The sequence below is a fragment of the Gopherus evgoodei genome, chromosome 22 (assembly GCF_007399415.2).
Source record: "Gopherus evgoodei ecotype Sinaloan lineage chromosome 22, rGopEvg1_v1.p, whole genome shotgun sequence".
In the NCBI taxonomy this organism is placed as follows: domain Eukaryota; kingdom Metazoa; phylum Chordata; order Testudines; family Testudinidae; genus Gopherus; species Gopherus evgoodei.
In genome coordinates this window covers 14,823,733-14,836,347 of record NC_044343.1, presented here as the reverse complement: position 1 = coordinate 14,836,347, position 12,615 = coordinate 14,823,733, and the positions used below count along the sequence as shown (strand labels likewise).

The following is a 12,615-nucleotide window of genomic DNA, read 5'->3' as shown; positions in this document are numbered from 1 at the left end:
GGTGCTCTCACCAGCTCTCCTGGGGCCACAAGCATGAGCTGCCTCCATGGCCATCTGCACAGGGTCGTTACAGCGCTGGGGCAGGCAGCTGACCACACGAACATCAGCCTGCAGCACGTCCTGTTACAGCTGCCTGTGCTCCAAGCAGCTCCTGCTCCCTGGGCTGCAGCTTGGGACAGTTCTCCATTCTGGGCAAGTGGTGAGCAGGGCCTAGGCCTTGGCAATGGGACACACTCTCACTGCACAGGCGGCACTTTGGGTAGCTTTGTCTGTGTTGGAAGAACTGGGAACAGACACCGCAACGATTTCAAACACCCTCATTCAAACCCCGGCCTCCTGGGCTTAGGGAGCTGCTGAGAGGGGTTTGGCGAGGGGGCACACAGGGCTGGGCTCAGCCAGACAGCTGGGAGCCAGGGCGCGGTGCTCCTGACTGCCCCCCACACGGTGACACACTGCCCTCTACGCTGTCCTTTTCTGAAGCACTGGTGCTCTGTAACATGCCATGTGGCTCCTCCTGGCCTGGGTCATGTTGTAGCGTTATCCATGGGTGTAACTCGGATTTGGGGGCTGGGTCCCAGCCTGGGCTTGGGGGTTATCCAGGACAATGCTCCTCGGCACTAGAGTCACACCTACCTGGGAAACACCAGCTACCAGACAAACCCCCGAATCCTTGTGTCCTGCTCTCCGCAGACATCGACGAGTGCGAGCGGGACCCACTGCTGTGCCGTGGAGGGATCTGTGTCAATACTGAGGGCAGCTTCGAGTGCATCTGTCCCCCAGGCCACGAGCTGAGCGCAGAAGGCAATGCCTGCGTCGGTGAGTGCGTGGGAAGGGCCAGGGTGTCTGGAGCACGCTTGCCCCCGCTCACACCCCAGCAGCCAAAGGGCCAGCCTGTGACATGGTGGGGGTTACACTGGGTGAGACGCCTGTCAGAGGGCCTGATCCTAAGCTAGATCCCACTCAGGTCAGTGGGGGGTGATGGCATGCTGCATTTCACAGAATCAGGCCCAGAGTCTCTGTCGCTCCCAGAGCCACGTTGCATTTATGGAACCAGATCAGCTACCTGCTGTTCATCAAGGACTGACTGACATGGTGATGGGCCGGAGGGGCAGCTGGCAGCATGCTGGACTGCCCAGATTGCAGTAGTGAGAGTGGGGCAGGCTGGACAGAGACCTATGGCAAGGGGGGATCCCACCCAGCACGGTACAGAGGTTCCTGGTGGAGACCCAGCCACTGGGGGTAGGATCCACTGATTGAAATGCTGTAAGAGTAAAGAGCGCCTAGCAACGCTGCCAGGAGACAGGAAGTGGGAGGCGCTGCAGAGCCCCAGAGGGGCAGAGAAATCCCACCTGGGTCTGGGGCAGTGGGTATGGGCCTACCTGGAAGCTGCAGCGAGTGCGCCTGGGGAAGTGAGCTGGTTCTTCCCCTCCATGCGGGGAGGGGGGATACGAAGCAGCTGTGAGACCCAGGAGAGTGTCAGGACCTGGGTGGGTCTGTGAAGTTGGGGGGATGGGGGCTGTGGGGAGCCACAAGGGTCACTGCTAAAATGCAGCACTAGCAATGCTAGGAATGGCTGAGCCCCGCTGGCCTATTAACTAACCCTTTCACTCTCACCCCAGATATCAATGAATGCTCCCTCAGCGACAGCCTGTGCCGCAACGGGCACTGCGTCAACGTCATCGGCACCTACCAGTGCGCCTGTGACTCTGGCTTCCAGGGCACTCCGGACAGGCAGGGCTGCGTCGGTGAGTGCACATGGGGCTGAGCTCCAGGCTGGGCTCTGGGCAGGGCTCTGCCCTGCAGATGCAGGAGCGCAGAGAGGATGGCCAGAGTGGGCTCTTCTGGACTTCAGCCTCCAGGAGTCCCCCAGCTGGATGCCAGGGCAATGGGCTGCCTTTAAGCGTCCATGTAAAACATACTGACAGTGCAGCACCCTCTTCAGGAGGGCTCCGGGATGGACAGCCCTATACACAGTCATGCCCCGGTCATTGCCAGGCCCTCTGTCTGTCACAGGCTTGGTTAGTGCCAGATGGCCCGGGCTGGACACCAAGAAACCGGGAAAGCAGCAACACTTCCTCCAAGCGCCCAAGGGGGCGCTATGAGCCATCGCCCCTATCCGCAGGACCCAGGGTGCAGGTGCATCCTTCTGTCCTGGCGCTCTCTGATCCCGGGCTCTGGATGCTGGCACTGCCATGTGGGTCCCGTCTGGCTGTGCAGCTTGTGCCCCAGCAGGGGCCTGCACTGAGTGGGGCGTGGCTGTCCCCATGCAGATATTGACGAGTGCACCATCATGAACGGCGGCTGCGACACGCACTGCACCAACTCGGAAGGCAGCTACCAGTGCAGCTGCAGTGAAGGCTACGCGCTCATGCCGGACCAGAGGTCGTGTACAGGTGAGCAGGGATCTGGTTGGTCTAGTGCTGGCACACAGGCTGTGCAGGATCCTGCAGGGTGCAATACAGCCATGCACGGGGGTTGGGTGGGACTATCTTTGGGCCATGTCCTGCGAGATGAAGGGCACCAGATGGACACCATTGGCTCACGCTGAAGACAGCGCTTAGACCTGTGCACTGAGGGGCACCCATAGCTCACGCTGCCCTCAGCCCCGTTCACTGATGGGCACCCCCAGCTCACGCTGCCCTCAGCCCCGTGCACTGATGGGCACCCCCAGCTCACGCTGCCCTCATCCCCGTGCACTGAGGGGCACCCCCAGCTCACGCTGCCCTCAGCCCTGTGCACTGAGGGGGCACCCCCAGCTCACCCTGCCCTCAGCCCTGTGCACTGAGGGGCACCCCCAGCTCACCCTGCCCTCAGCCCCGTGCACTGATGGGCACCCCCAGCTCACGCTGCCCTCAGCCCCGTGCGCTGGTGGGCACCCCTAGCTCACGCTGCCCTCAGCCCCGTGCACTGAGGGGCACCCCCAGCTCACGCTGCCCTCAGCCCCGTGCACTGACGGGCACCCCCAGCTCACGCTGCCCTCAGCCCCGTGCACTGAGGGGGCACCCCTAGCTCACCCTGCCCTCAGCCCCGTGCACTGAGGGGCACCCCCAGCTCACGCTGCCCTCAGCCCCGTGCACTGAGGGGCACCCCCAGCTCACCCTGCCCTCAGCCCCGTGCACTGACGGGCACCCCCAGCTCACGCTGCCCTCAGCCCCGTGCACTGATGGGCACCCCCAGCTCACCCTGCCCTCAGCCCCGTGCACTGAGGGGCACCCCCAGCTCACCCTGCCCTCAGCCCTGTGCACTGACGGGCACCCCTAGCTCACGCTGCCCTCAGCCCCGTGCACTGATGGGCACCCCCAGCTCACCCTGCCCTCAGGCCCGTGCACTGATGGGCACCCCCAGCTCACGCTGCCCTCAGCCCTGTGCACTGACGGGCACCCCTAGCTCACGCTGCCCTCAGCCCCGTGCACTGAGGGGCACCCCCAGCTCACCCTGCCCTCAGCCCCGTGCACTGAGGGGCACCCCCAGCTCACGCTGCCCTCAGCCCCGTGCACTGAGGGGTGCCCCCAGCTCACCCTGCCCTCAGCCCCGTGCACTGAGGGGCACCCCCAGCTCACCCTGCCCTCAGCCCCGTGCACTGAGGGGCACCCCCAGCTCACGCTGCCCTCAGCCCCGTGCACTGAGGGGCACCCCTAGCTCACGCTGCCCTCAGCCCTGTGCACTGAGGGGCACCCCCAGCTCACGCTGCCCTCAGCCCCGTGCACTGACGGGCACCCCCAGCTCACGCTGCCCTCAGCCCCGTGCACTGAGGGGCACCCCCAGCTCACGCTGCCCTCAGCCCTGTGCACTGACGGGCACCCCAAGCTCACCCTGCCCTCAGCCCCGTTCACTGAGGGGCACCCCCAGCTCACCCTGCCCTCAGCCCCGTGCACTGAGGGGCACCCCCAGCTCGCGCTGCCCTCAGCCCCGTGCACTGACGGGCACCCCCAGCTCACCCTGCCCTCAGCCCCGTGCACTGAGGGGCACCCCAAGCTCACGCTGCCCTCAGCCCCGTGCACTGAGGGGTGCCCCCAGCTCACCCTGCCCTCAGCCCTGTGCACTGACGGGCGCCCCCAGCTCGCGCTGCCCTCAGCCCCGTGCACTGAGGGGCACCCCCAGCTCACGCTGCCCTCAGCCCCGTGCACTGACGGGCACCCCCAGCTCACGCTGTCCTCAGCCCCGTGCACTGACGGGCACCCCCAGCTCACGCTGCCCTCAGCCCCGTGCACTGACGGGCACCCCCAGCTCACGCTGCCCTCAGCCCCGTGCACTGAGGGGCACCCCCAGCTCACGCTGCCCTCAGCCCCGTGCGCTGAGGGGCACCCCCAGCTCACGCTGCCCTCAGCCCCGTGCACTGACGGGTGCCCCCAGCTCACCCTGCCCTCAGCCCCGTGCACTGAGGGGCGCCCCCAGCTCGCGCTGCCCTCAGCCCCGTGCACTGACGGGCACCCCCAGCTCCCCCTGCCCTCAGCCCTGTGCACTGAGGGGCACCCCCAGCTCACGCTGCCCTCAGCCCTGTGCACTGACGGGCACCCCCAGCTCGCGCTGCCCTCAGCCCTGTGCACTGAGGGGCACCCCCAGCTCACGCTGCCCTCAGCCCCGTGCACTGAGGGGCACCCCCAGCTCACGCTGCCCTCAGCCCCGTGCACTGACGGGCACCCCCAGCTCGCGCTGCCCTCAGCCCCGTGCACTGAGGGGCACCCCCAGCTCACTCTGCCCTCAGCCCCGTGCACTGAGGGGCACCCCCAGCTCACCCTGCCCTCAGCCCCGTGCACTGACGGGTGCCCCCAGCTCACGCTGCCCTCAGTCCCGTGCACTGATGGGCACCCCCAGCTCACGCTGCCCTCAGCCCTGTGCACTGATGGGCACCCCCAGCTCACGCTGCCCTCAGCCCCGTGCACTGAGGGGGCACCCCCAGCTCACCCTGCCCTCAGCCCCATGCGCTGACGGGCACCTCCAGCTCGCGCTGCCCTCAGCCCCGTGCACTGATGGGCACCCCCAGCTCGCGCTGCCCTCAGCCCCGTGCACTGAGGGGCACCCCCAGCTCACGCTGCCCTCAGCCCCGTGCGCTGGTGGGCACCCCCAGCTCACCCTGCCCTCAGCCCCGTGCGCTGACGGGCACCCCCAGCTCACCCTGCCCTCAGCCCTGTACAGGACCCAGGTACCCCTGGCAGCCAGGTGGGCATGTCATTCTGATGGTGTGTGGTGAGCCGTGAGCAGCTGAGTGGGGACATTACTTGCAGGTGCCCTGGCCTGCCCAGCAATGCCAGGCCCTGACCCAGCCTCCCCATGGCCATTGGATTTGGAGCCGCAGGGAGTCCCTGGCCCAATCTCTTTGCTGTCTGCCTCTGGCAACACTTGCTCCCCACCCAGGGACCCTTGCGGCTGTAGCCCTGCCACCCCACCTGCCTTGCTCAGTCACCACAGACCCTCTCCCGTGTCCAGTGATCCCCCTGTGCTACCACCCTGTAGTTCCAGGCTCCTGCTCTGACAGCTTCTCCCTCCCTCGCCAGATATCGATGAGTGCGAGGACAACCCAGAGATTTGCGATGGTGGCCAGTGCACCAACATCCCGGGGGAGTACCGCTGCCTCTGCTTTGACGGATTCATGGCCTCCCTGGACATGAAGACGTGCATCGGTGAGACAGCCACACCCGGTGGTCGCTGGGGAGGGAGGGTCTGGAACCAGCCCCAGGCCCTGGCACAGGGCTGCAGGTACTGAGCCGTGTTCTCCTGCAGATGTGAACGAGTGTGACCTGAACCCCAACATCTGCCTGCACGGCGAGTGCGAGAACACCAAGGGTTCCTTCATCTGCCACTGCCAGCTCGGCTACTTCGTCAAGAAGGGGACGACAGGCTGCACAGGTGGGAACACTGCCGCACCAGTGCCCTGGGCTGTGGGGAGCCAGTGCCTGGGTCGGGTGCCGGCTAGGCAGGAGCAGTGCCACAGGTGGCAAGCCCCAGGGCAGCTGGCTCCTGCTGGGACTCCCCACCCCGAGAGGACAGGGACTGCAGGGCCAGAGCCAATGAGTCACCCGCACTGGCAGGGGTGGCTCTAGGTATTTTGCCGCCCCAAGCACGGCAGGCAGGCTGCCTTCGGCAGCTTGCCTGTGAGAGGTCCCCGGTCCCGCGAATTCGGCGGCAGCCTGCGGGAGGTCCACCAAAGCCATGGGACCAGCGTACCCTCTGCAGGCAAGCCGCCGAAGGTAGCCTGCCTGCCACCCTCGTGGCGATCAGCAGAGCGCCCCCTGTGGCTTGCTGCCCCAGGCACGCGCTTGGCATGCTGGTGCCTGGAGCCGCCCTTGCGCATTGGCCTGTAGGCAGGAATCTGTTCCCAATTGATTTATGTCCTGTGGGCCTGACTCTCCTCTTACCACAATCTGTCCCCATTGTCCGGGGGGTGGGGGGGGGAAATCACTCACTGCACACCCCCATCGCACCAGGGGTCACTCTGCACTCCAGTCTGTCCCCATTGCCCTGGGGGTCACTCACTGCGCAACCCCCACTGTCCACGGGGGGGTCATTCACTGCACACCCCCATTGCACCAGGGGTCACTCTGCACTCCAGTGTGTCACACTGCCCCAGGAGTCACTCACTGCACAACTCCCCACTGTCCATGGGGAGTCACTCACTGTGCACTCCCCATGGCCCCAGGGGGTCACTCACTGCTCACCCCTCCATCACCCAGGAGGGTCACTCCTGGGTCGGCCTGGTCCATCCCCAGGGACACTTCGAGCCCAGTGGACCCTAGGTTTGTCCCCCCTTCACTCAGGGGATGAGGGGCCTGGCTGGGTTAGGTCTAATGCACTTCCTTTGTGCAGATATCAATGAGTGTGAGATCGGTGCTCACAACTGTGACATGCACGCCTCCTGCATCAACGTGCCCGGCAGCTTCAAGTGCAAGTGCCGCACGGGCTGGCTTGGAGATGGGCTGAAATGCAATGGTGAGTTTCCAGTCCATCCGGGGAGGTAACTCGAGCAGCTCCTAGCATGTGGCCGTGTCCCTGGCCACGTGCACCTGCGGCTACTGGAGTCAGCTGTGCACACACAGTGCTCCAGGGGCCAACAGGCCATTGTGTTCACATAGGCAATGTATGTACGTGTGTCAGTGTCTCGCGGCCAGTGTCTGAGTGTGTGTGTGTGTGTGTGTGTGTGTGTGTGTGTGTGTGTGTGTGTGTGTGTCTCACAGGCAGTGTGTATGTCTGTTTGCACATCAGTGTCTCAAGCAGCATGTGTGTGTACGTGTGTTTGAGTGTCTCACAAGTAGTGTGTAGGTGTGTGGAGCTGTGCTGTCTGTCTGGGTGTCCCATGCTCACCAGCAGGAGGCTGAAGCCCAGCTCAGGTGCTCAGACTCCAGCCTGTAACCCCTGTGCTGCCCCTGGGCACAGACCCCGAGACAAGCAATCCTCTCACTGAGCTTCTCCCCACAGACCTGGATGAATGTGCCACTGAAGAGCACAAGTGTAACCTGAATGCCAATTGCGTGAACACACCTGGCTCCTACCGCTGCGCCTGCCGAGAGGGCTTCTCCGGCGACGGCTTTTCCTGCTCAGGTACAGGGTGTCCAGGCTCTGGGGCAGAGCGAGGGGTCTAGCGCCCACCCGGGAGTCTACCCCAGCTGTGGGGAGCAACTGATCGCTCCCCGGCTACCGTGAGGGATGCAGAGACAGGGTAGAGAGCCCCTCCCTCCCCCGTCAGCCCCCATCCTCTGGGATGCAAACCCTGACTGACAGCCAGACAATCTCCAAACCTCACCCATCCCGTTCAGTTACCCATGGGATCGCCCCACCCCCACCCGCTGAGTTATCCATGGGATTGCCCCACCCCCACCCGCTGAGTTACCCATGGGATCCCCCCCCCACCCCTACCCGCTGAGTTATCCATGGGATCCCCCCCACCCCTACCTGCTGAGTTACCCATGGGATCCCCCATCCCCATCTGCTGGTTTACTCACGGGATCCTCCCATCCCCACATGCTTGGTTACCCCTGGGATCCCCTCCATCCTCACCCATCCGTTACCGGTGGGACCACTCTGGCCAGCTCCCCATGCCAAGGGCAGATCTGAGAGCTAGCTAGCTGCGAAGCCTCCTGCCCTCCTGCCTGTGGGGGATGGGTAACCTGCTCTAGGCTAGGGAGCCCTCCCAAAAGCATTCATCTCCTGCAGGTGCTTTTGGGAACCCCCCAACAGTACCTAGCTTCCTTTCCTCTCCTGGGAAGCGCCTTCAGCTGCCTGTGAGCCGCGGGAGGGAGCACTAGATTGTGGAGGCTCATGCGAGTTTCCCTGGGGGGCGGGGAGGAGGCACCGGCCTTCTCCCCACTGCTGCGTTGACGTGCTGGTGACCTCTCCTGCAGATGTGGACGAATGTGCGGACAACGTGAACCTGTGTGAGAACGGGCAGTGCCTGAACGCGCCTGGGGGCTACCGCTGCGAGTGCGAGATGGGCTTCAACCCCACGGAGGACAGCAGGGCCTGCCAGGGTAAGAGCACGGCTCCTGCAGCACGGCACTGCCAGCCTTTCTACGCTGCCCCGGCACAGCCAGGGCCTTCATGCCACGCTGCTGCCCAGTGTGGGGCCCTGGCCCTGCCGCCGCCCCAGGGAGCATGCCAAGGCTCCAGTCACCGGCTGGCGTTTGGTGTCGTGGGCTCAAGAAGGCCAAGGCTTCTTTCCAGGGAGTGCGAGGAGCCACCCAAATTCCTGCCCTGTGAGAGTGGCCATCACACCCAGCCCCACCCCACAGCACCCTTGGCCGCGGCTGGGCTGCAGACCAAGGCCCACTGTACCGCTCTGGCTGCCTGATCCTCTACCGCCTCTTAGCAGCTCCTAGGTGAGCCTGTGACATCTGCTGAGATCCCCCAGGGCAGGCTCCAGGCCCTTCCCCTCACACAAAGAGCCCCCAGGGCAGGCTCCCAGCCCTTCCCCTCACACAGAGAGCCCCCAGGGCAGGCTCCCGGCCCTTCCCCTCACACAGAGAGCCCCTGGGGCAGGCACCCGGCCCTTCCCCTCACACAGAGATCCGCCGGGCAGGTGCCCAGCCCTTCCTCTCACATAGAGAGCTCCCGGGGCAGGTTCCCAGCCCTTCCCTTCACACAGAGATCCTCGGGGCAGGCTCCTAGCCCTTCCCCTCACACAGAGAGCCACCTGGGGCAGACTCCCAGCAGTTCCTCTCACACAGAGATCCCCTGGGGCAGGCTCCCGGCCTTTCCCCTCACACAGAGATCCCCCGGGCAGGCTCCTGGCCCTGCCCCTCACACAGAGCCCCCGGGGAAGGCTCCCGGCCCTTCCCCTCACACAAAGATCCCCCGGGGCACGCTCCCGGCCCTTCCCCTCACACAGAGATGCACCGGGGCAGGCTCCCAGCCCTTCCCCTCACACAGGGAGCCCATGGGCAGGAGCCCGGCCCTTCCCCTCACACAGAGATCCCCATGGGCAGGAGCCCGGCCCTTCTCCTCACAGAGACCCCCCGGGGCAGGCACCAAGCCCTTCCCCTCACACAGAGAGCCCCCGGGGCAGGCGCCCAGCCCTTCCCCTCACATACAGAGCCCCCGGGGAAGGTACCTGGCCCTTCCCTTCACACAGAAAGCCCTTGGGGCAGACGCCTGGCCCTTCCCCTCACACAGAGAGCCCCCGGGGAAGGCTCCCGGCCCTTCCCCTCACATAGAGATCCCCCAGGGCAGGCTCCCGGCCCTTCCCCTCACACAGAGATCCCCGGGGCAGGCTCCCAGCCCTTCCCCTCACAAAGAGAGCCCCTGGGCAGACGCTCAGCCCTGCCTCTTACACAGAGAGCCTCCCGGGAAGGCTCCCGGCCCTTCCCCTCACACAAAGATCCCCCGGGGCAGGCTCCCGGCCCTTCCCCTCACACAAAGATCCCCCGAGGCAGGCTCCCGGCCCTTCTCCTCACACAGAGATCCCCATGGACAGGAGCCCTGCCCTTCTCCTCACACAGAGAGCCCCTAGGGCAGGCGTCTGGCCCTTCCCCTCACACAGAGAGCCCCTGGGGAAGGTGCCCAGCCCTGCCCCTCACACAGAGAGCCTCCCAGGAAGGCTCCCAGCCCTTCCCCTCACACAAAGATCCCCCGGGGCAGGCTCCTGGCCCTTCCCCTCACACAAAGATCCCCCGGAGCAGGCTCCCGGCCCTTCCCCTCACACAAAGATCCCCCAGGGCAGGCTCCCGGCCCTTCTCCTCACACAGAGATCCCCATGGACAGGAGCCCGGCCCTTCTCCTCACACAGAGAGCCCCCGGGGAAGGTGCCTGGCCCTTCCCCTCACACAGAGAGCCCCTGGGCAGGCGCCTGGCCCTTCCCCTCACACAGAGAGCCCCTGGGCAGGCGCCTGGCCCTTCCCCTCACATAGAGACCCCCTGGGGCAGGCCCCCAGCCTTTCCCCTCTCACAGAGAGCCCCCGGGCCAGGCGCCCGGCCCTTCCCCTCTCACAGAGAGCCCCCGGGCCAGGCGCCCAGCCCTTCCCCTCTCACAGAGAGCCCCCAGGGCAGGCACCCGGCCCTTCCCCTCTCACAGAGAGCCCCCGGGCCAGGCGCCCGGCCCTTCCCCTCTCACAGAGAGCCCCCGGGGCAGGCGCCCGGCCCTTCCCCTCTCACAGAGAGCCCCCGGGGCAGGCCCCCAGCCTTTCCCCTCACACAGAGAGCCCCCGGGGCAGGCGCCTGGCCCTTCCCCTCTCACAGAGAGCCCCCGGGGCAGGCACCCGGCCCTTCCCCTCACATAGAGATCCCCCGGGGCAGGCACCCGGCCCTTCCCCTCTCACAGAGAGCCCCTGGGCCAGGCGCCCGGCCCTTCCCCTCACACACTCTGCTCAGGCTCAGGCAAAGGTGCTGCCTGGGGGCTCCTGAGGGCCCAGCTGTAGGGCAAGGGCAGGTGGTGAAGATGGGAGCTCAAGGTGGGGGCTCGCTGCACGGGGTACACGCTGAGCCCAGGGCAGCGTCCCCTGCTGCCCCAGAGAGCAGGAGCACTCCCTGGGGGAACGGCTAGTCGGTCCTGGCTGGCAGGAACCCAGCCTGGCCTGTCATTGCTGTCACATGGGGGGTAGAAGGGAAGCTGCTCCGTTGGCCCCTCAGCCCAGCTAGGCCTGATGTGCCCTGCTCTGTCTCCCTGGCAGACATTGACGAATGCACCTTCCAGAACATCTGTGTCTTCGGGAGCTGCCAGAACCTGCCTGGGATGTTCCGCTGTGCCTGTGATGACGGCTATGAGCTCGACAGAAGCGGCGGCAACTGCACAGGTAGCTGGGGCCTGCGCCTGGGGCAGGGGGTCCCTTGGGCATCGGTTCTCTGAGACCCTCCCTGGTCAGCACCCTGGGGTCACCTGCAGGGGACGAACTGGTCTCAGCTCCGGAGGGGAGCCTGGCACCCAGGAGCTGAGCAACAGACCCTGCAGGCTCCAGGTTTGCCCAGGGCAGGGCTTGCTCTAACCAGGGCCAGGTGCCAATGACCCTACGGTGCTCTCAGTAGACCACCTGTCACTCACCTGACCCCTGGCAGAGGTGGAGGAGGGGAGGGGCTGTCTGTCATCACCTCGGGGTGTGAGAAGGCTCCCTGTCACATGGGGAGCATAGGGAGGCAGCCAGTATCCTCCCCAGCTGGGGCGATCACTGAGGTTTCCTTGGTGATCAGTGACTGTTCCTGCTACTGAGTCGTTCCCGTCCCTGCAGACGTCAACGAGTGCGCGGACCCCGTGAACTGCATCAATGGGCTGTGCGTCAACACCCCGGGCAGCTACCTGTGCAACTGCCCCCAGGACTTCGAGCTGAACCCCACGGGAGTGGGCTGTGTGGGTGAGTGCAGCTTCCAGCAGAGAGCAGCCCTGCCAGTGCATCCTCAGGCCCCACTTCCAGTGTGAACCAGCCGCTCCAGGGTTCACTCAGCCCCCACTCATTGGTGGAGCCAGGAGAGGTACAGAACCTGCCCAGAGTGGAGTCTCTCTGCCCCAGACTCAAGGCTGGCTCATGGTTTCTGTCTTGTCCAATGTAACTGGGGGTGGTTTGTTCTCCAGGCAAAGTGCTAATCCTGCTTTCAGTCCTAGTCAGACTTTGGCCTCCGGGAGACTAGAGGCGGTGAGTTCCTCAGGTTAACTCAGTGTCCTTTTCTCGATAGCTGGTTCCCTCCACAGCACCGTCTGCTCACATCCAGGTCCTCACAGCCCCGGTCCGAGACACGCACCGCGGGCCTAGTGGGGGCATCCCCACTGTTCACAGCAGGGAGGGGAGGGGGGAGAAAAGCCACCTTGAGTTGCTCGGCTCTTTCTGCTCCCTCTTCCCCCACCCCTCCAGTCGGCTCCAGGGGCTGCGGTGAGAGCCCCGCCTGCCTCCTTCGGCAGCCCTGATTGGCTGCTCTGACCCGGATCCTGACCCCAACCCCCACCCTGCACTGTGACCCGCAGACCCTGACCCCGACCCCCACCCTGCGCTGTGACCCACAGACCCTGCTCAGCTGCCCTGACCCTGCACTGTTACCCACAGACCCTGACCTGACCCCCACCCTGCGCTGTGACCCACAGACCATGCTCAGCTGCCCTGACCCTGCACTGTGACCCACAGACCCTGACCCCGACCCCCACCCTGCGCTGTGACCCACAGAGCCTGACTCCAACCCCCACCCTGCGCTGTGACACACAGACCC

At 65.5% G+C, this 12,615-nt stretch overlaps 1 protein-coding gene across 1 annotated transcript in view; it reads left to right on the top strand.

The window, feature by feature from the left end:
• The window catches only part of FBN3 (fibrillin 3), a 239,039-nt gene that overhangs the window by 158,577 nt on the left and 67,847 nt on the right, over positions 1–12,615 (top strand). The window contains exons 26-35 of the mRNA XM_030540813.1: positions 691–816; positions 1,620–1,745; positions 2,271–2,393; positions 5,496–5,621; positions 5,722–5,847; positions 6,805–6,927; positions 7,414–7,536; positions 8,337–8,462; positions 11,097–11,219; positions 11,649–11,771. Coding sequence (XP_030396673.1) covers positions 691–816; positions 1,620–1,745; positions 2,271–2,393; positions 5,496–5,621; positions 5,722–5,847; positions 6,805–6,927; positions 7,414–7,536; positions 8,337–8,462; positions 11,097–11,219; positions 11,649–11,771 — 1,245 coding nt within the window. The remainder of the gene's footprint in view (positions 1–690; positions 817–1,619; positions 1,746–2,270; positions 2,394–5,495; positions 5,622–5,721; positions 5,848–6,804; positions 6,928–7,413; positions 7,537–8,336; positions 8,463–11,096; positions 11,220–11,648; positions 11,772–12,615) is intronic.